The following is a 21,973-nucleotide window of genomic DNA, read 5'->3' as shown; positions in this document are numbered from 1 at the left end:
CAATCAGACTACCACCTCAGGGGTTTTCTGGGTTAGACAGTTATTGTTTTTCTTCCTTCTCACACCTCACTGGAGCTCTGCTCTTCTCTAAGGTCCTCTCAGAGCCAAGTTCTGTCTTTCATTATAAATTACCAGTAGGTCCTGGGCTTGGTGGTGCACCCCTGCAGTCCCAGGACCCTGGGAGGCAGAGGCAGGTGGAGCTCTGTAAAACCTTTACTCTCCTGGTTCAATTGTCTCTGAAGCTTACTGCCTCTGTCTGCTAAGCTAGGCCTAGTTGTAGCCTCAGTGGAATCTAACCTAGGCCTCTGAGAATTGCTGCTTAATAAGCTCACTTTTTCTAGTTCCTTCTGAACTTTGCTGGCTGGTTCAACTCCGCTGTTTTGGCTCAAACTCCTCTCCCATCTGATCTGTTCAACCTGGTGTCTCCTGAGTTGCTCCTGGCCCCTGCCTGAGTTGCTGTGCTTGGCCTCAAAGTAACTCCAGCAGTCTGCTCTTATCTCCTGGCTCCTTCTCATTCTCTGGCTCATTTGGTCTTCATCTGAGTTCTCTCTCTCTCTGCAACCAGTCTCTCTGTTACTGTCCCAGTAAAACTGCCTCCTCTCTCTCTGCACTGCTCCTGAAGTAGCTTCCCTTTTCTATCTCTCCTCATGAGAGCTGGACCAACCCTATTCTGTCAAGCCTTTCTCCGATTCGTCACTGTTTCTGCCACTCAATTAGACATCACTTTAGACAAACTAACTTTATCTTCGTTGTTTGGGATTAAAGGTGTATACCACCATTCCTGGATCTAAGCTTTTCACCTGAAACTTGCTCTATACCAGGCTGGCCTTGAGCTCACATCTGCTTGTCTCTGTCTCCTGGATTAAAGGCATATGGCTATATTTCAGCTGGATCACACAGACCTAGAAGGTCTTTGGATGTGCTCTCTTGTCAGAACAGCCATGTTCTGAATTAAAATTCCTCTACAGATCTCTGTGAGTTCGAGGCCAACTTGGTCTACGAAGTGAGTCTAGGACAGCCAAGGCTACACAAAGAAATTCTGTCTCAAAAAAAAAAAAACCTAAATAAATAAATAAACAAGTATGTATTAAAGAGCTTCTGCAAAACTCAAACATTATGGTTGTGGTAAGCTGAAGTACTCAGCAGAATAATATGATCTCCCTTCTAAAGAATGTATTGCTATGGTGCCGTGTTGGTGGTGATGGTGTATACACAGAATATTCTAGACTCTATTATTATTCTTATTAGAGTCTAGAATATTCCTTGACTCTATTATTTGTGCTTTATAATATGCCAATAATTTTCTTGTTTAAAAGGTGCTTCTAGACCAAAAGATTCACCAACTTCATTTAAGAAGTAATTAAGTCCAAATAACAAAGTATTTGTTTCCTAACAACTTGACAGGCACACGCTTAAAAGATAACATACACCTGAAAGAGTAGAAATGGCTTAAACTTTATTCTGAAGTCCTCGGGATGACTTTAAACAGGATGCACGTCTGTTAGGCATTGCTTAAGTTCTCTGGCCTGGAACCACGTGGGGCATTTTCCCCCCATCTTTTTGCATGTGTTCATGTGTTTGTGTGTGTGTGTGTGTGTTTCTAATCACAGCAACTACTAAGAACGCAGCCTCACAGAGAAGGGCAAATAATGAAAGATCTCCAAGTATAGCCAGCTTTGGAACAGTGTCCTTCCTGCCAGTCCATGAGGAGGCCAGTATGTGTTGAATATCACGTTTCCCTCCAAATGTTAAAATACAGTCCTGAGACACGTAAGTGGGGATAAGGTCCTATAATTGTGTTGTTTGGTGGTTTGGTCATTACTCAAAGATCAGAGAACCTGCGAACTGACACCAGCCTGGGAAGTCTAGGTTAGTCCCCCAATTACGTAATCAAGAGACGTCGGGTGTTAGTGACAGGAAGGTGAGTGGGGAACACTGTCCCCACCTCCCCAACTGGGGAACAGAGTGAAGCAAGCCAGTGCTTCTTCATCCTTACTGTCTGTGTCTGGCCCATCCCTGGGGACATCTGTTGGTCTAAAACAGTAGCATTGTTCCCATAGGCTTTGCCCAGGCTCTTGGCAAGAGAGACTCATTTTCCAGCATCCCCCGACAGCCTTCTCCCAGGGCTAAGTCCCTGCAGAGTCTCTGAATCAGTGAGTCCTTTCCATGGAGGCAGAAGACCATTAAAGCCCTGTTGGGACTCTGTTTCCAGGATTGGAACCTTTCTTTTTCTCTATCCTGGCCTCTTCTTAAGGACCTCACAGTATCCTAGAGATGAAAAAGTATTAAAATATCACTCCAGGCTATGTTCGGTGGGGCACACCTTTATCCCTCAGCATTCCAGAGGCAGAGGCAGGGGTAGGGGGATCTCTGTGAATCCCAGGCCAGCTTAGTCTACTTAGTGAGTTCCCAGATAGCCAGGCCTGTGTCAAAAGATCCTGTGTAAATAAAAAAGCAAACAAACCAAAATGAATAAAGGAACAAAAGATGCCGTCAAGATGGCTGCCACCAAGCCTGAGGACTTGAACTCCATATCCAGAACCTATGTGGTGGGAGGATATTATTACAAAAGAAAACAAACAACCAGGCCTCTCTCTAGCCAGTGGCAGGGGCAATGCAGCTAGTCTCTGCTCCCCAGTGAATGGTTTTAGCTTTGAGTGATTGGGCTTGCCCAAACCTTCACCTCAGGTGGAAAATTAAGTGTTGTCCCTTTTAAGGGAAAGGCTACAGGAGAGAAGACACAAAGATGGCTTCAGGGCTGCTGAGGGAGGATCAGGAGACAAGCGCTTTGCAAACAGCCTCTCTCCATTCGTTCCTCAGCTTCAGTTTCTAAGGCTCTGAGCTCTAGTGACAGGATATAATTAGTGCCCATGAAGGATGGTAGCACACACCTATCAAAACATCAGCCGCAGGCTGGAGTTGTGGCTCAGTCTGTAGAGTGGCCTGTCACATCTAACATGCAAGGAGCCCCAAGTTTGACACCCTCCCCCAATCCCGACACAATATAAAACAGTTTGTGTGTGCCTATAAACCCAGCACTTGGGAGGCAGAGGCAGGAGAATCAGAAGGTCATCCTCAGTTAATGATTCCCTTACACAGTGAGCTCAAGGCCAGCCTGAGTTATATGAGACCCTGTCTCAAACCAAATTAAATCGTGAGCAGCAACCAAAGGCCGAGTTTTGTAATTTAGCCAGAGCAGTTTTAACCGACAGCCTCTCTCATAGCTGGCCAAGCCATCTTTATTTACTAGATGCAGCTAATGGGCAACCTTTGCCCTACATTTGTCCAGTCTAGGCTCCCCTCGGCCACTGCAGACAGGCAGTAACACTTTCAAAGTCTCTGCCTGGGCAATGCATGGCGTAATGTGAACCTGGCATTGGTACCGCGTGTGATTTTTGTACGCGGCTCGCTTCACCCTCTTAGCTGTCTTGGGGAGCTTGCCGGCCACCTGTCACTGCTTTTGCACCGAGGCAGGCCTGGGACATCTTTGGATTTACAGACCCACGCCTGCCATCCGCTGCATTGTCACACACTTAGCACCCAGCCCATGGCTTGTTTTGAATTCCTGAAGTTGGAGCTGACGCCTGCAGTTTTTATTTGCATCTGTTATTGACCTTAAATCAGGCCGAGATGCGCAGTTTCAGGCCTCAGGCCCGTTACTCTGTACCCGGAGCAGCCCTGAGAAGTGGGTGCAATGACTTTAACTTTGTACTTCCGGGAACCAAGATTCCTCCATACTCTTCATCCAGTTGGGCTGTTGCTTGTTAGGTTCTGAATAGGTGTGCAGTCCTCTCTCTGTCCAGTTCTCTCTCAGAAGGGGTCTAGAGGGCTGGAAAGTTGGTATCTGAGGAACATTTCAGTTGCCCACTCGCAGGCCAGACACCTGATTTTAGCTGATTGGGACTTTGGGGAGAGTTTTGTTAATTCTTTTACAGTTGTCTAAAGAGGCAGCAGAGTAGATGGCTATGATAACAGTCTCCAACACACCCAGGTCCCTAACCAGTGTGGACAGAGTGGCGTGGAGTGGAGGTGGCCTGGAGCGTCCAAAGCTCTCCTATCATCCCTGCCCACACAGCCTGCAAATGAGATGTGTTATGCCAGCATGGCTCTCCTCCCTCCCTCCTCATGTGTCAGGCTCAGGTGAGATCCTTGGTGGGGCAAACCCATGTTTGTGCCCTGTGCTTTCACTGCAAAGGCTGCTGGGAAAGCAGATCACTGACTTTTTGGCTTCACAGGGTACAGTGAACAATGAGAGGGGTACAGTAACGAAACTGTCAACATGACCGCTCCATTATCAGGGGGAAGGTTTTTTTTTTTTTTTTTTTTTTTTTTTTTTTTTTTTTTTATTGTGACCAGGAGAAAGAAAATATCCAGGGGCTCCTGGAAGAGGCCACAGCAGAGAGAAAAGAAATCAGACTGGGCATGGCGAGGGGCCAAGGAGGCTGGAGAGAAGAGTGGAGATGGAAAGATAGCAAAGAGGTAGAGGACAGAAGATGGGGCAGGGAGAGACAGACAGAGACAGAGAGAGGGAGAGAGAGAGGGAGGAAGACGAAGATAGTGTGGGGTAGACAAATCGTGGATTATAAGGAGGAAGAGCAGCTGGGGAAGGCTGGAGGTCTGGATACAAATGGTGGCCTCTGAGGTGTAGAACAGGAACTTGAGATTCTGAGGGAGCATGGAGGCCAGCGGGAGCTTTAATACGCTGATAATTGCCAGTGTATGTCTGTTGGAGAGCCATCCGTCCCTTCTGTCAGTGGAGGTTAGGGAAATGACTCCTCTTAGGGAATGGAAAACCTGTTCGACAAGTTTGTGAGGAATCTTCCTATAGTCCAGGGTGAGCTCATTTCTGGATATTTGTACTGCCCGTGAGTCCTTATAAGAAACTGTGCCTCCGACCAAGACTCTTAGGTGGGGTGCATCCCAACACAACAAAATAAAGGGGCTGGGCAGACTCCCCAAATGATGATTCCTAGGTCTCCCAAAGTGCACAACGCTTTGGAAACCTATCAGTTAGGATGACCACTCGCCAGGCCTGGTCACTGATTGGACAGCAGCATGGTGACAATGTAGATGAAGGTGCTCTAGGAAATGGCTTGCTGACAATTATCCCCAGCGGTTATGAGTAGCACAGGATCTGGTTTGTTTGGGGCTGTGTGTGTGTGTGTGGCCGGGAGGGGAGGGGCGCGGCGCGACTGTGCCTGTTTCCTAGCTACACTGGTCTTTTGGGTTGGAAGCTCTAAAGCTGGCAGGGTCCTCACAGTGTATGTCTCCCCTCACAGGGGAACGAAGATGGATCTTTTTGGTTCCTGCAAGGGCCTCAGTACTATGGGTCTTGGTGCCCTGCGTGTCATGAGCATGGCCACACAACGTTTTTCCCATGATACCTTGTCTTGAGGTAAACAAAGCCTCAGGCAAGTCCAAAATCACACAGTGGCTTTGACAAAGATGGCGGGTGCTGGCTTGTGGAGGTTAGAGCCTTTGGGGTATTTGTGCTTGTTTGTGGAACCTGTCACCACAGGCCAGTTTCCACAGCCACCTCCTCCCCGATAGCAATCTTTCGGTTGATTTGGCCAGTTTATTGCCTCAGATGTGGAGTAAGCAGACAGCTGACCTCAAGAAGAGAGAGCAACAGTCCTCTTGCCCCATGGGCAACCTCTGCCCCTTCTTAATTTCCCTCTGTGCTCTTCGACCACTAGGCTCTGCTACCCTCATGGCTCCTCAGCCACGCCTCAATATAAACTCCCAGGGCTGGCGGCTTCTTCCTGAATGCTTCTGGAAGCCCGGAGGCTTGGGCATTCTGCAAAAATCCTTGCCCCCACAGCCGCCGTCTGGCTGGGAAATGGGGAGCACTGGGGCTGGTGAAATGGCTCAGATCAAATGGCAGATCAAGGTGCCTGCCACCGACAACCTGAGTTGACTCACAGGTGGAGGAGAGAACCAACTTCCCCCGGTTACCCTCTGACCTCCACAAGTGTGCCATGGCATGCACGCACCCCCAAATAAAGGATGAATGGAAACGATTTTAGAAAGTTTTAATGGAAAACCTGAGGCCTAGCGATCACAGCCCTGCCATGCAGCACAAACCCGGTATGTATATAACTGATCTTGAGCATAATTGCTAGGCCTCTACCTCCCCGTTCTGACACAAACGGGCCACATGGCACTGGTGGGGAACTCCATGGGCACCAGACAGCTTGAGTCCTCTGTTCCTTCCTGCTGTCCTTTCCTGCTTTGCCCAACACCTGCTCATGCCGTATGAAGCAAGCCTGAGTGGGGACACAATCACCTTGGTAACAAGGAGACTAAGAATAGGTTAATAATAGGTTCTTTTAAAACCCCTGGAGTGCTTTACTGAGTCTGTCTGGAGTAGCAACCGTTGGAAGAGCTAGCATCTGGAAAGACATGCAGACAGACACAGGGAGGGGCGCCATTTGGGCAGATACTGACCTCCTTGCCTTCTCTGATTGCCTCCTCTGATTGCCTCCTGGGAGCAGCTTTCTAGAGCTCCTGGTAGGTGATGCAAATGAGCAGACTGCTGGGAGTCACTGGCTGGCAATGCCCTAAGATGACCTTTGCCCACTGGTAGCACTCCTTTGAACTACTAGCTCAGTGGCAGAAAGAAGACCGTGGTCTGATGGTGGTATCTGATCTGACTGCAGCCCATCCTAGGAAGAATGTTCTCTGTAGCTAGTGTTACAGGAGGAAGTCAGATGGCCAGCGGAGGAGGATTTAGGCTCTAGAATCTGCGTCTGGCAGGTTGACGTGGGCATGTGGCAGGGATGTTGGATGTGCTGTTGGTAAGAAAACGGGGAGAGTTTCACCGCTGCAAGGAACTGAATTTGGCCCACAGCTAAATGTGCTTGGAGGCAGACTCTTCCCCAGAATGGCTGTGTGGACCCCTATCAGGGACCCCGTTAGCCCACTTGACCTTCTGACCTAGAGAAATGAGTGCTAGCAAAGAAGCCATGCTGAACAGCACAGCAAGAGAAGCCAGTGCAGCAAATGGTCTGATTACCACACTGACAGGGCTGTGCAGACCTGGTGATGCAAGTGCCACCTGCCATATTATGCTGGAGGCTCTGGGGAAGACGACCAGTGTTTCTGGATCTTCCCGCTTTTCAAGAGAGGCTAGGAGCTTGAGCTGTATGACATGTTTTGCTTTTAAAACAAAACCAAAAACACCTTTGGGGTAAATATGCTCAGATCCCTCCTCTAAAATATAATCCTTGTTTGCGCATTGCCTCCCCTTTCTCCCTCCTCCTCGTTCATCTTGTGAGACAGGGACTTAACTCTGTAGCCTAGGCTGGCCCGAGATTTGATTCTGCTTCCTGTGCTGGGGTTACAGGTATGAGCCTTCACTCCCAGCTTATTTTCTTCTTCCCTCTCTTTTTTTATCGTTTTTTAGTCCTGGGGATGGAGCAAAGGCCTTGTCCATGCTGAGCAACTGCTCTACCACTGAGGTACACTGGCCTCCCTGTTTTGAGGTCTATGGGCTTTAACCCCAGAGAGGATAGCATTTCTTTCGAAAACACTGGCATCAAGTGGCCGTAGTAAAGCTGGGTTGAAGGCTGTGTGAGGGCCTTGGGAGACCCCAGGAGTTGTGATGAGAACTCATGCCCCATTTACAAAGGATCAAAAAGATTGTTTCTGTGCTCCTCTACAGCTGGGCTGATGGCTGTGCTAAGCCACCATCCCGTAAGGGGCTAGAGAATGGAATTGCTGCCCATACAGTAATCTCACGGACCACTACCATTTGCATTTTCTTTTTCAGTGACTCTGATGGGCTAACGGTTCAGCATTCTGCCCTTTACCCCACCCTCCACCACCGCCCAAAGCGACTGCAGCTTTGGGGAATTGTGGCTGCTCTAGCTCTCTCTCTCTCTCTACTCCCAGCATCCAGTTGGTGTTCCCAGTCTGGGACTCTGTCCTGTGTGAGTGGGGAATGGTGGTCAAGACTTGAGTGGTTGCTCCCCAGAATCGTGACCACTGAGGCCATCATCCGGCTCTTGATTTAGCAAGACTGAACTCCTCAGTGTTCACAGTCCTGGTTGCCCCCCTCCTCCATCTTCCCGCCATTGCATTCTGCTCCACGTATGCATGGTGGCATGCAAAAAGGCTGCCCGGTATCCACCTACCTAGGGAGCTGGCCATTAGCTTATCGCACGGGCTCCTGCAGACACGCCTGGTGTCTCCACACATTGTTTACCTCCCTACACCAAAAAGAGCAGCTTTTCCTCTCCTTTCTGTGAATAGTTACGTCTCCTTACTGTGGCCAAGTCCCTGGCAGAACCAACTTCTGGAGGAGAGATTTATCTTGGCTCGCAGTTTCAGGGGATTTGGTCATGAAGGAAGGGAAGGCGTAGCAGCAGGTGGGACAAGAAACAGGGGTGGGGCGGGAAGTGAAGGTGCAATAGAAACCTCAAGGCCTCCCATGACCCACTTGCTCTAGCTGGGCCCCACTTGCCAAAAGTTCCACAATCTTCCTGGCAAACACCATGAGCCTATGGGGGAGGGGAGGACACCTCACATCTGAAACAAAACATCTGGGAAGGTCCAGGCTGGAAGGAGGTGGCCTGGCAACCCCCTGGCAACACATCTTCCGTGTTACTGTAGCCTCACGGAGACGCACCGTGTTCGGGGTGTGATCCCGCTACTCCCTCCATGACGGTGGTGCTCGTGAAACAGCGTGGGAAATTTCTGTTTTGCACAGGGCCCCTGTGCAAAAGGGAACTAGGGCAGCAGACTGGAGCCATGGTGTTGGAGGGCACAGAGACACAGCTCCATGCTGCAGCCGGCCAGACCTGAGGAGTCCCCATTTAAGAGACCTCAGCCTGGCTAAAGCTGGGTCCTTGGCTTTGCTGAAGGAAAGTAGTTCAGGATGAGCCAGTAAGGTACGCAGCTGGGGGCTTAGCCAACGTAAGAAGCAAGAGTTAACAGAAAGGTGTTATGAATCCACGTGATTTGTCCAGGTGTGGGCTTCTGGAAGGAGCCATATTGTCTTCACAACAGTTACATGTGGAGTTCGGGTAGTTTCTGGCTAGGCTCTCCGAGGGGTTGCTAAGGAGTTTGAATGAGTCTGCAGCAGAGGGATGCCGGTGCAAGGCCCTTCCCTGGGTTTCATCCACTCAGGCCTCGAGCCGGGCTTATTGCTATTTTAACTTTCTTATTCAACAATATTTCTACAAAAGAAATATTCTTTGTGTGTAGGTAACTGTCGTCAGTTGTGCTAGAGAGAGGCTCCAAGCAGACTCTGAGGGGCCCTTTGCCCCTTCCCGTGTCAAATAGATTTCTGTCATCTATCCTGCCTCTGTGGGGCCCACGCTGGATGCGGGGGCGAGTCCAGTTGTGGAAAAGTCTGCCTGGCTACATACATTTCAAGTTCAATTTCAGGTCCCATCGCTGTCAGCCCTGCTCATTTCCTTTCATTAGTGGTGGCCCTCTTTCCGAGCCCAGTGACGGCACCCGGGGCTGTGACAAAGGAGCTGAATGTGGGTCACCCTGACCCATTTCCATTGCAAGTTCAGAATTAGGGTGGAAACTTAAGTTGCTCGGAGCCTTGAAATGCCACCCAGCTGCGCATGAGGCTCCCCACCCCCTCTGCCCGATTTCTCATGCTCCCTTGTTACAGTCATGCTCTCTCCCTCTCTCTCTTCCCAGCCTCCCTTGGGGCTGCATGCTGCAGACACTGTCTTCGTGCATGGGTCCCCATAACCACCAATAATGGGGTACATGTAGCAGGGCGCACTGGTGTGCAAGGAACCACCACTGGAACCTTAAGCCAGCGTGCTTGGAGACACCTGTAAAACCCAGTGGGCTTCAGTGCCAGTCTCAGAGGTGACTGGTGACCAAGAGGCTCAATTTCCACAGCTTGTGTTAGAGTCTGCCTCCCAGGATTGGGAAGATGGAACAGTAGAGGGGCGTGTAAGCGCTGTTAGCCTCCTCCTCCGGCAGAAAGTCAGGACTTCACACATGGCCACAGCTGCTGTTTTAGAAATGGTTTAAATTATGTATGTGTTAGGGGTGGGATTTGCCCATGGGAATGTGGGCACCTGCAGAGGCAGAAAGAGTCCGTGGAGTTAGGTATAGGCAGTTGTGAGCTGCCCCACGTAGGTGCTGAGGAGAGAACTCGGGTCCTTTGAGAGAGTAGCATGTGCTTTTTGATCACTAGGCCATCGCTCATGTCCTTTGTACTTACTACCTGAATCCGTGTCATGGTTTTGTTTTCCATGATCAGATGAGTCTTCTGAGTTGGGACACTGTATCTGTCAGGATGCTATGACAACTAAAGCGTGGGGTTTCTCCCTCCAGTGGAGTTTGTATGAAGGAAGGGCCAGGAGGAGTGGGATTGGATGAGTTGTCCACGCTGACGCTGCCACTACTTCTCAAAGTGTGTGTGTAGGGCCTTGGGGAGTGCAGCAGGGGTGAAAATGTGTGGGTGGGTGAGGGTGGGGCAGGGGAGGAGGAAGAGTGGACGGAGGCAGGGCGAGCCTGTGTGAGCTGCTGTCAGATGAGCTGGCTCGATGTTGGCAGGGCCATGAGAAGATGGCCTCTGCTGCAGCCAGGACTTCAGCTCTCACTCCTGTTTGTCTCCTTCACTCCGGGATCTGGTTCTACTTAACCGTTAAAGACGGAAGCAGATTTGATCTTAAAAGCTGGAGCTGGGTGTGGTGACGCATGCCTTTAGTCTCAGCGCTCAGGAGGCAGAAGCAGGTGGATCTCTGTGAGCTTGAGACCAGCCAGAGCTACACAGTAAGACCCTGTCAAAAACACAAAAACGTATGTATCTGTGAATGGGCATTATGGAAGCCAGAGGTGTCAGGTCCCTGGGGCTGAAGTTTCAGGCTGTTGTGAGCCACCTGGCTAGGAGGCTGGGAACCAAAAGCAGGTCCTCTAGAAGAGGAGTGCAGGTTCTTAACCACTGAACCATTTCTCTAGATTCTCAACTGATTTTTTTTTTTTTTGAAAAATTCTTTTAGGAATCTAATGAACCCAACCTTCAGAAAATTGCACTTCACAATAGACCCACGGTATTTTGTAAACAGTCCAGACTCAGTGGCTTCTGGATCCCAAGTTTAGTACCTTTGTTTTAAATCATTTCCTAAATGGGACACCATCTGAATGTTGAGTAGGCAAACTCCTACACATACTTCAGAACCCAACTAAAATGTTTCCTCTTCAGCAGGGCTTTCTCGCGTGCCCAAAGCAGTTTGGGTGGCCCTTCTTTCATGCTGTATTGCATTATTTGCTCCTCTCTTGACTCTGCATCCTGTAAGCGCTCACTGCCTGGTTGCTTTCCTCTACTTACTGGATTGGGAGTGCCTATTCATCTTCCACACTTGTTGGTCCCAGGGTCTGGGAGTGTTGGAAGACTATAAAGGAGTTATCTGCAGAAAAGGTCAAAGGTCAGGTGGTAAGGATTTACCTACAGAAAGGGCTTCTCTTTATCCTCCGACAAGGGGAGGAAGCCCTGTTTTGTGGAATGTCTTTTGGGGGTTTTGCCAGTCTTCTGGGACAGCTGCCCAGGGCTTCCGGAGATGAACAGACTGTCAGCACAAGTGGGATGATCAGGAGAAAGCGTGGGAACCTGGAATCATTCTTGAAGATTCCACCCTGATTAGATAAGGGAGTGTGGAGTTGGAAACTCGCCTTTGAAGATCCTGGCTGATTCTGCCTGGGATAGCTCTGGTTCCTGGGTGGCCACCATGCTCTGCCTGCTCCACGGGAGAGCAGCAAGTGGGTCTCTTTTCCCCGTGTGTCTGTGAGAAACTCCTCATGAGGTAATATTTGCACGGAGGATCCACCCACAGAAGTGCTGGTCTCTTGGAGGTCAAGACCTGAGTTGGGACCTAGTCACCACTTGGGAGATCCTGAGCTTGGAGGAGACGAGGGAAACAGCTGCTTACAGCTGGCTTTTGCATCTCACAGTTGGAAACATCTTCCCACTGTGGCATTATTAATTCCTTGCGAGGGCCATGGGCCCTTAGCACAGTGACAGAAAACACACTCAGCGGGCTGGAAGAAACCTCATTTCCACTGAGTTTGGAGCTGTGGGATGGCAGTTCCCAGTGGCATGGACAAAGTCGGCAGCATGGCTGGCATCTGTCGCGGCTGCGGTGGAGGCGCCACACGCCTGCCAGCAGATATTGCTGTGCGCACCAGAGGACTTTGACGGAGCTCTCTCAGCGATCGGGAACTGTCCGGGCCTTGCAAAATCAACAAATGCTTTTTCTCAGCGAGTGCTTTTGCCTTTCCTCTGCTCTGCCCTTCCCTGTGTGTGCAGAGATGGGACCCATGTGTTGTTCCACGGGCCTTTGCCGAGTTTGCTGCAGCATGGAGTGTTCTGGGAGATGGCTGGAAAGTCGCAAAGCTGGAGGTTCTCTGCCTTTGAAGGAAGATAGGTTCGCCATGAGGATGTGGGATGGTAGCAGTGGCCCTCCCGTCCTTTTCTTGGAGAGAAGGCACATTCTGTCCCCTGTGACTGAACAAACACGAGTCCAAAGCAGCTTTTCCTCTAGTTGTGCAGGTTTCTGATCCCAGGACTTGGGAAGTCGAGGCAGGAAGGTCACATTTTCCAATTCACTGGGCATTAAATTTCTGCCCGGGTAACTTAGCTAAATCCTGCTTCAAAAAAAAAAAGAGGGTGGGGGCTAGGGCAGTAGGTCACTGGCAGAGGTCCTGCCTATTGTGCAAGAAGCACTTGCATTTCATCCTCCAGCATCATGTACAAAGGGATTCTAACAGCTGGAGCAGGAGGAGCATGCATGCAGCCCGAGCCTCTGAAACTTACAGACTTTAAAGTCGATGGAATGTTCACCAGCTCTTGTGGACACAAGGACCAGAAGAGACCCAGGACGAAAGAGTCCTTTCCCATCCCTCTGAGCAGAGCCTTCTAAGGTCTCCCTGGCTCCTTCAATTTTTAAGCCACCACCACCAGAACAACCTAGCATTTCTTCTGGTCGCAGTATGCTCTGAAGAACATACACAAATCCTTGGGGGTACTTTAGCTCACCGAGAGAGAACCCACCAAGATTGCCAGGCCCTCTTTCAGGTTGTAGCACTACAGATCAGTCCAACCCTAATGGCCACTGTAAATGACGTGAAATTCCCCTTCCAGATGTGCTTCTGTCTCTTTAAGGAGAGATGAAGTCATAACGTGTCGATGAATGCAGCCTGTTCATGTACAACCACATCACAGGCATCTTGCTTGGCATTGAACAGCCATGGGTGCCGTCTCCTGCGATGACTCACTATTCTTTTGTTGTTTTTCAAGGCAGTGTTTGTCTGCGTAGCCTTGGGTGTCCTGAAACTTGCTCTGTAGTCCAGGCTGGTTTCAAACTCACAGAGGTCAGCCTGCTTCTCCTTCCCAAGTACTCCCTGTTCTATTTGACGGCCACACTCTAGTTTCCTTAACCATTCTTGGCTATCTACAAAGCTCCCGGGTTTTTGCATTATGAATGGTATATACAGACATCTTTGGGGCTGGAACTGTTTCTTCGATTTCTAGAAGTTTGCTTCTAATGTTTGAGGATACAAGAGTTATGGCCAAAGCCCATCCGCAAAGCGTGATTGTCACAGGCTGCAGGCGGAGGGGTGGGGCTGGGTAGCAATGATGCAGGGCACCCCGGCTATGAGCGTAAGACTTACAACATCCAGTCTTATCCTTGAGGGGGTTCACCAGATGTGGGACCACAACAGGCATCAACAGTCCAAAGGAAGAGACGCTGCGTCCACAAGGACCGATCCACAGATACGCAACTCAACCTGTTTCAACCTGTTTTCCAGAGTGCTCATCAGCGTTCTTTTATCTGGAGAGCGGCCGAGGCTTGCTCCTTCAGTGCTCATTTGGGGTGTATATGGTGCCGCGGATTGCTTTTCTTTTATAGCTTTTGTAATAGAAAAAGTTTCAAAGAGGGTCGTTCGTATGTCGAGTAGAGTAACCCTGGAGAGGTGGCTGTTAGATGGCTTGATTCGGAGGCATTTGAGGTAGGCTATAGCATAGAGTACAGCCAGAGCCCAGTGTCCACAGGTGACACGCGGATGCTGGCAGTATTTGTCACTCAGCCTTGTAGGTATAATCTGTTTACATAAGCATCTGTCCTTGGCAACAAGCACAGCTCTGATGTCAGAGCACTGTGTGACACAGGTACGTGACATCTTGCAAGCCATCATTACTTCTTCCTCTGTCAGAGGCTTCGTCCCCACCCGAGTTCTGGGAGTTAAAAAGGCTTCCTACTGTGTATGCGTGGTCCCGAGAAACCGCCTTGAGGAACTGGCAGGCAGAGTCAGGCTTAAGGCTGTCATGCAGGCTGCAAGTAGGTGTGTGCGTGTGGAAAGATCGTGGATTCTGTTGTGTTTTCTTTTCTCCGGTTTGTGTCAATCGCTTCTGTTTGGCCAGCTTGATCAGTGGGAGAATCCTTGGGCTCCTGGGGTGGTATTCCCTCGGTGGCCACAGCGCAGCGCCCCCTAGTGCTCCCTCCACGCAGGGCACTGATCTACTGTTCCCGCTCTCCCCAGGTATAGGCAAGAACGTCATCTGTGACCGCACTGCCACGCCCCTGGACGCCTTCCGCATGACGTCGGCCGCCCACTACTACCCCAAGCTCATGAGCATCATGGGCAACGTGCTGCGCTTCCTGCCCGCCTTCGTGCGCATGAAGCAGCTGATTGAGGAGGGCTACGTCGGGGAGCTGCTGGTGTGCGAGGTGCAGGTGCACAGCGGCAGCCTGCTGGGGAAGAAGTACAACTGGAGCTGCGACGACCTGATGGGCGGCGGCGGCCTGCACTCCGTGGGCACCTACATCATCGACCTGCTCACCTTCCTCACCGGCCAGAAGGCCGTCAAGGTCCACGGGCTGCTCAAGACCTTCGTCAAGCAGACAGACCACATCAAGGGCATCCGGCAGATCACCAGCGACGACTTCTGCACCTTCCAGATGGTGCTGGAGGGCGGGGTGTGCTGCACCGTCACCCTGAACTTCAACGTGCCCGGCAAATTCAAGCAGGACGTGACGGTGGTGGGCTCCGCCGGGAGGCTGCTGGCAGTGGGCACGGACCTGTACGGCCAGCGCAACAGCGCCCCGGAGCAGGAGCTGCTGCTGCACGACACCACGTCCGTGAGCAATTCCCTGCTGCCGGAGAAGGCCTTCAGCGACATCCCTTCGCCCTACCTGCGGGGCACCATGAAGATGATGCAGGCCGTGCGCCAGGCCTTCCAGGATCAGGATGACCGGCGCACGTGGGACGGACGGCCTCTTACCATGGCTGCCACCTTCGACGACTGCCTTTACGCGCTCTGCGTGGTGGACACCATCAAGAGGTCCAGCCAGACTGGAGAGTGGCAGAACATCGCCATCATGACGGAGGAGCCAGAGCTGAGCCCCGCCTACCTGATCAGTGAGGCCATGCGCAGGAGCAGGATGTCCCTTTACTGTTAGCACCGGGACACGGTGGACTCAACCTGTTGCGTGGGGCCGGTTAGCGGGAACTGCACTGTGTGGAGTGGGGAGCCGTGGGTGGGGATCATGGGAGGGGCAGCATGAATGCACAGCATGTTAGAAGGCGGTCCCCATCTCAGGTAGACGGCCCCGGTCAAAGGTGGTGATGGTCCGTCCGGCTCTCATATTCAGGAGGGCGTGCCATCCTAACTGGGTATCTGACGAGAAGAAGGAAGTTTAGCTAGCATCTTTGCAGTCCATTACTGTGAGAAACGAGGAGCCGCCCTACCTCATCCATCCACGTACCTTGGCCTTCTTGGTAAGCCAAGGCTGTGTATCAGATGACAAGCTAGCTCACGGGGAGCTAGGCTCTCCATCAGCGCCCCCCACTGGCAGGAGAGGATACTTCATCAAATGCCTACACAGGGTTTTTTGGGGGGTATAGGGAGGTGGAGGAGGTAGCGGGACTGGGGAGAAAGTTCTAATTCCGGGAAGGCACTGTGTGTTTTACTTTAAGGGTCTGAAGGATTGCTCTGTCTCCTAGGAAGCATTGGCTGTAAGTGGCACAGTGGTCGTCTGTAATGGAGAGCAAATACGGTGGTAAGATGTATCTCTGAGCTGGCCAAGATGACAGGCTGCAAGGGGCTACTTCAGAGCCCTCCTTCAGCAGGGACCAGGAGGAGCGGCAGTCACGTGTTCCTGCTGCCAGGCTCTCTAGGCGGTGCTAAGAACGCCACGTGTGGCCTGGGCTTGACTGTAGCCTCCTGCCCGGGTGGGGACAGCCGCAACCCTGGGTGTTGCAGAATGAGCTTCCCAAAAGAAGGGAACACGAGCCCTGCCCCAGAGTTGCTTTAAGCCCTGTCAGCCAAGCTGAAGAGAGACGTTTAGAACTCCCAGCTTTGTAGGTTTTAAACAGGAAGTCTTTAGTTCTACCCCATAGATTCCCTTTCTTTTAGGAAGAGTCAAGGAAGAGGCAAGGGTTTTCTCCTTACCTTTGGCCTTGGCTTTCAGGATTCTGACAGCTGGAAACTTTTAAATAGGCATCAAAACAAAAAGCCAGAAGGGAGCATAAGTCTCGGTGTTTCTAAAATGGGGATTTAGAGCCCAGAGAAGGGTATACATAAATGGAGAAGGTTCAAGTTGGTAGAAAGAAAAAAACAAAAACAAAACAAAACATTTTTTACTTCCTCTTCTGGTCTCCTTGTCTTTTTACTCTTTATTTGAAAATAGTAATGGCCAAGTACTAGCTTAGAAGTAGGCAGAGAAAAGCCTATTGTCACACAGAAAGGACACCTTTGTAAATGTTTCCAAGTATCACTAAAATAGTCTTTAAAATTTGAGTCTGGTCTTGAAAGAAAGGTCAAATCATATGCATTTTGAAAATGCGGAGTTGTCTTTTTCTTGGCTGGCTATGGTAACCTTCACCAGGTACATGGCAGTTTTGAGGCTGGGTTTGTAGACTGGTCTCTGTAAGTAATCTGCCTAGAGTCCAGTCAGTGCTCCTGCCTGAGGCCCTGTTAATTCACAGAGACAGTCACACTGGAGCTCACATACCCACACCAGTGTGTGAAGGCCATTTTCTAGCACCAAGGGGCAGGTGTTGCCTTGCTAGGAACCCTTGTCCATCCTGGGGCCCTCAGCTAAACCTTCCATGGCTCTGTTTGGTTGCTATCCTTCATGGCCAGCGTTCCAGGTTTACAGTTATCAGATCAAAATGCTAATCTGTGCATATGGCCACATCATAGATTTTGGGGAGAGGGGTTCTTGTTCTCCTAAATTGCTCTCTAGGGAAGTAATCTCCCCCCAGCTACCCTGAAAAGCTATGATTAAGGATGAAATCAGAGGCATAGTTGATAAGTCTATGAAGTTCGCTTTTCCAAGTCATTTACCTAAGCAGATATTCTTGGAAGTTCAATTCTTGTTTTTCTACTTCCCCCTGATAGTTGAGATTTTTCCTCTCATCTCTGTGACAAGCATGCAGGATCTAAAACAGAAAACTCTCATTTGAGGCTAAGGGATATAGAAAGAATATGTAGTCTTTGAAAGAAGCATGAGAAAGTAGTAAGTGTCCTGAAATCTTATCTACTGGAATGCATGTGGTGGAAACAGGAGGGAGAGAGGAGTAGGCCATTCTTTGAATGTAAAAATGACAACAGATGGGTTCAGAAGCTTCTCTAGTGCTCCTTCAGCCTTTGATTTTCCATGCAAATTCTTGATCGGTGGCAGCAATGAGGCCAAAATCCCAAGCTCTCTCAACATTCTGCAGACTGACTTTGATCTAAGTCCTGGCAATAACCCAGCCTCTTTCTAACTTCTTTTACATGGTTTAAAGGTCTAATGGAACAAAGGCTGTTAGGGGCCTTTCTGTTCAGTTTCCCCTTGCCTTTCTTTCTCCCATCATTTTATACACACTGCTGATGGCCTCTACAAAAGCCCCAGTTCCAAGAGATTTTTAAGCACACACACACACATACAAACTTCCAAGAGATTTTTAAGCACACACACATGTACATACATACATACATATATACAAACAACATACATATATACATTCTTCCAACAGATTTTTAAGCACACACACATATATACTGCATACATACATATACACACACATACATATACTCACACCACACATAAGTGTTTGGGAGTGCCCTGGGTTTATCTGCAAAGTTTGGAGTCTAGGACCCTGTGGTCCCTGTCAGTTCCCCCAAGACCTTTCCTCTCAGTGGTTAAAGTTGCATCATGGGATTCCTTCAAAGAATCTTACTTTTCCTGGCAGCAGCACGTCTGTCAATGTCAGGCCTTGTGAGCGCCCGAGGTACGATGTCACCTGGCTCGCCCACTCCATGCAGAGTATTGTAGACGTACTGTCTTATTAGCTATAAAAGCAGCACTGGGTACTGTCTCCCTTCCTCTGAGTGTGTGTGAAACATGGCCAAAGCCACACAGTGAGTGCACAAACCACAGTCTGTACTTGTGTTGCTCTTGCCAGGAAAAGCATTCCTCATGAAGTCCAGCAGGAGGAGGCGTGCTCCCACCTCAAGGGGCAAGTGTGAGAAGAGTGGCCCGAGAGCCACAACACTGTCCTGCTAAGCAGGATGCCAGGTCTGATGTCCTGCCAGTAGGGTGGCAGTTACAAGAAGTCACTGGTTTTCCTTGCTCTTCCTAAGTGGAAATGTCACTCAGCTGCTTTTAAGATGGATTTTCCTGTGTAGACTTTTAACTGTTAGTGACTCAGCAGCCCTTAGTCCTGGGGACTTTAAGCATTGTTGGCTGTGTTGGATGGCCTTGGAGTTTGTTGCTGGGGCCTGAGTGTAACACAGGAAGCCATCTTTTCCCAGGAAGCTGGGGGTAGGGAGGGGCTATAGGGTTTGTCTGGGGCTTGGGTTTTAGCTGTGCATTGTACCATCAGATTCTTTCTTACTTCGTCTTGCCCAGTGGCTGTAGCTATCGACTTTGACCTGTGGTTATGAATTAGGTTTCTGATCTGGCCTCCTTTTCCAGCAGGGGCTGGAGGAAATCTGCTTTGTTGATGATGCCCTGGGGAGAAAGTCGACCCAATTTCGTATGAAAGAACTTCAGAGTGTCCTCTGTCAAACTCTTCTCTTCACATCCCAGAGAGGAACGTAAAGGCCATGGTCACCCCCACTTCTTTAGTGGCAGATCCAGGGTTGAGGAGCACATTTTCCCAATTCTCATTTTCCTCCTGACGTATTGCCCCTTCAGGGCTACCGTGCAGGGAGGGGAGGCTCATCCAGGTAATCCAGCTGACTGGTTGATAGAGAAGTCAGAATGAGGGCTCAGACCCACACTGGACAGTATTCACTGAGCTGGGACAGGCAATTCTGCAAACATGTTGTATGTTAGGGATAGAACCCCGGGCTTTTTGCATGCTAGGCGAGCTCTCTACCACTCAGCCACACCTCTAGCCTCCATTAAGTCTTCAAAGTATTCAGAATGCCTTGTGACTATATCAGAAGGGTTCTAACATGCATCCTTATGGAGAGGGACTTAGAGTCAGATGTCCACCCTGAGGAGGACTTGGGACCCATTTCATCATGGCCTGCTGTCCCACTGCTGGATTTGGATCTTCACTCTGACCAGCCTGTGACTCTTGCTCCATCCACTGGTGGTTTCTGTTGACTACCAAACCCCAGAGCTTACAGGACAGGTTAATGACACAGGGGAACTTATTGGGGGAAAACAGCACCTGCCAGGCCATCCTATTCATGTCCTTTGGGCAAGGGAGGAAGAAGGGAAGTTTCTGGAGTCTGCCATTTGGCTCCAGGGTGGTCTCCAGCGCTTGTGTTGTCCCGCTGGCCCGCCCTGGCCAGCCTCTGGCAGGCGGATTGTGCCGAGTTTAGCTGTGTCTTCTAGGACTTGCCTGCAGCGGTGTTAAGTCCTCCTGTGCATCTCTGAGGGGTCAGTGGTCTCCTGGGAGCTTGTCACTGTGAGTGACCGCATCAGTAAACCCGACTGGCCTTTTTCTCCCCTGCATCAGGGTCCTTATGTGCTGGAGCCCTTGAGTGGGCCGCCGAAGCCTCTGGCTCTCTTCCAGGCTACCGAAGTGTTGCACTACTGAATACGCTCAAATCTGCTGCAGCCTTTTGTTTACACCAGCGGAGAACAGAGTGATAAAAAAGACCATCCTAGTTGAAATGCTTGATGCTTAGTGCAGCCATCAAAGCTCGCCTGGGCCAGTAAAGCAGGGATGTCATCACGGCCATGGAGTCACCGTGTCACTGTTGTCTCCTGTGCCCTGTGGAGCTCTCTGCTGTCCCCTGCAGCTACCACAAGGGCTAGGCTGTTCAATGAGCCCCATGGCTTCTAAGAAATGCAATGGCTTATTTGTAGTGCTGAGTGACATCCCAGGTGAAGAAGCAAAAGCCTAGGTCCTGACCTGCTCCTTTATTCTGCCCTATCCCTTGTCTAGGGGAGGGAGAACTTTCTAGCAGTTATGGCTTTGTTTGCTGCCTGGTGCTTTTATAGTATGTCATTTGTTTTCATTTCCTTTTGTAAAACAAAAATTGCATTGGTTTGGTTGTAATTATCTAGTGTGTATTTATTGTTTTACAAACATGAGTACATATGTATGTATATGTATAAAACCAAACTTATATATAAAAAAGTCAAGGCATGTATACTAGATATTTTAAAGTTATTTATCAAAGGGAAAGATGTGTGTTATAAAGTAAAACAGAGTCTATATTTTATATATAATGTAGATAGCAAAAAAATAGCTTATAAATTATAGAAGGTTTTACTTTTTGTTTTCTATTATTAAACATAAAAAGGGAAAGAATTTTAAGAGATAAAGGACAATGACTGCAACAGTACTTCGTGTTTTCAAGGCAAATCATATGGAGTTGGAGGTGGCCTGCACACGCTCTGGTGGTTGGGATCTGCAGTTCAGGCTCCTGAGTGGCTGATACCCATGGGCACCTGTGTGATTCTCTGGGCCAGGGCATGTATGCTCAGCCAGCTGCCTGGGCTGCTCTGATATTGCTTCCAGCTGTTCATGGATGGCTTGAGTGTTGGTGGCAGAAAAGATGAAAGCGGCAAATAAAGTCTTTAAAGAAGAGGGGATTCCAGCCTGGTCTTGATTTCTCATCCCGGGTGCTCTTGATTTGGGGGCTGCCCAGTTTGTGGGCTCTGAAGCAGGGAGGGGGCTTGGCAGTGAGGCTCTGTCGAATCCATGAAGCTTAAAAGATGGGAATCATTGACCATGAAGTTGAGAGATCTACTTGAAACCATTTTGAAAATATTGAAATAGAGGGAGAAAACCTACTTAAGGCTTTTGGGCATGTGTGTGTAGCTACATGCATGTACGAGGGGTTAGCAGAGGCTAGACTACAGAAGAAGAGAAAAGCACAGCTTTTATATCAGGGGAACAAATCTTAGACTTTCCTATTTCAGTGTCATAAAGCTGGTTTGCTTGCCCATGCCTGTAATCCCAGTACTCCAATACAGAGACAGATCAGGAGTTTACGTCCATCCTCAGCCACATAGCAAGTTTCAGGCCAGCCTAGGCTATATGAGATCCTTATTAACCCCTCCCCCAACCAACAAAAAGGCACTTCCTGACAAGCTTTCTGAAGAGCATCTTTGTGCATTCTGTTAAGATTCAGCGGAGGGAGGGTCAAGACTCTGGTGGGAGACTTCATGCATACAAATTTCCAGTGAAGTTGAACTCAGCCCAAAATGGCCGCTCTCAAACAGTGCTAAAACATAAAGATGCCCTTACAGTTTGTAGGATGTATATACCACATCAGTTCTAACCAACACAGTAGAGAAAAGTGAAGGAAACAGGCTTGTTGAAACAGGATCCCAGCTTCTCCACTTTTCCCAGCAAGCTATCCTGGGAACCAAAGCTCAGTGCAAGTCAGGAACCTAAGGACTTACAAACATTTCTGACCTAGGAGCTGATCATCCTTTCTCAGGTTGTAGGCTTTCTGTGAAATGCTAACTGCTCCCAAGTTGGGATCGTTTCTTGCTTCATAAACCAAAATCATATAGGTTGAGCATTTCTAACCTGAGAA

At 49.6% G+C, this 21,973-nt stretch overlaps 1 protein-coding gene across 2 annotated transcripts in view; it reads left to right on the top strand.

The window, feature by feature from the left end:
* The window catches only part of Gfod1 (Gfo/Idh/MocA-like oxidoreductase domain containing 1), a 100,190-nt gene extending 79,175 nt beyond the window's left edge, over positions 1–21,015 (top strand). For both annotated transcript variants that reach the window (XM_021630338.2, XM_021630342.2), the window contains exon 2: positions 14,515–21,015. In XM_021630338.2, coding sequence (XP_021486013.1) covers positions 14,515–15,434 — 920 coding nt within the window. In that variant the 3' untranslated portion in view covers positions 15,435–21,015. The remainder of the gene's footprint in view (positions 1–14,514) is intronic.
* The last annotated feature ends 958 nt before the right edge of the window (positions 21,016–21,973 follow it).

The sequence above is a fragment of the Meriones unguiculatus genome, chromosome 19, assembly GCF_030254825.1.
Source record: "Meriones unguiculatus strain TT.TT164.6M chromosome 19, Bangor_MerUng_6.1, whole genome shotgun sequence".
Taxonomy (NCBI): Eukaryota; Metazoa; Chordata; class Mammalia; order Rodentia; family Muridae; genus Meriones; species Meriones unguiculatus.
This window is presented reverse-complemented; position numbering and strand designations above follow the sequence as displayed.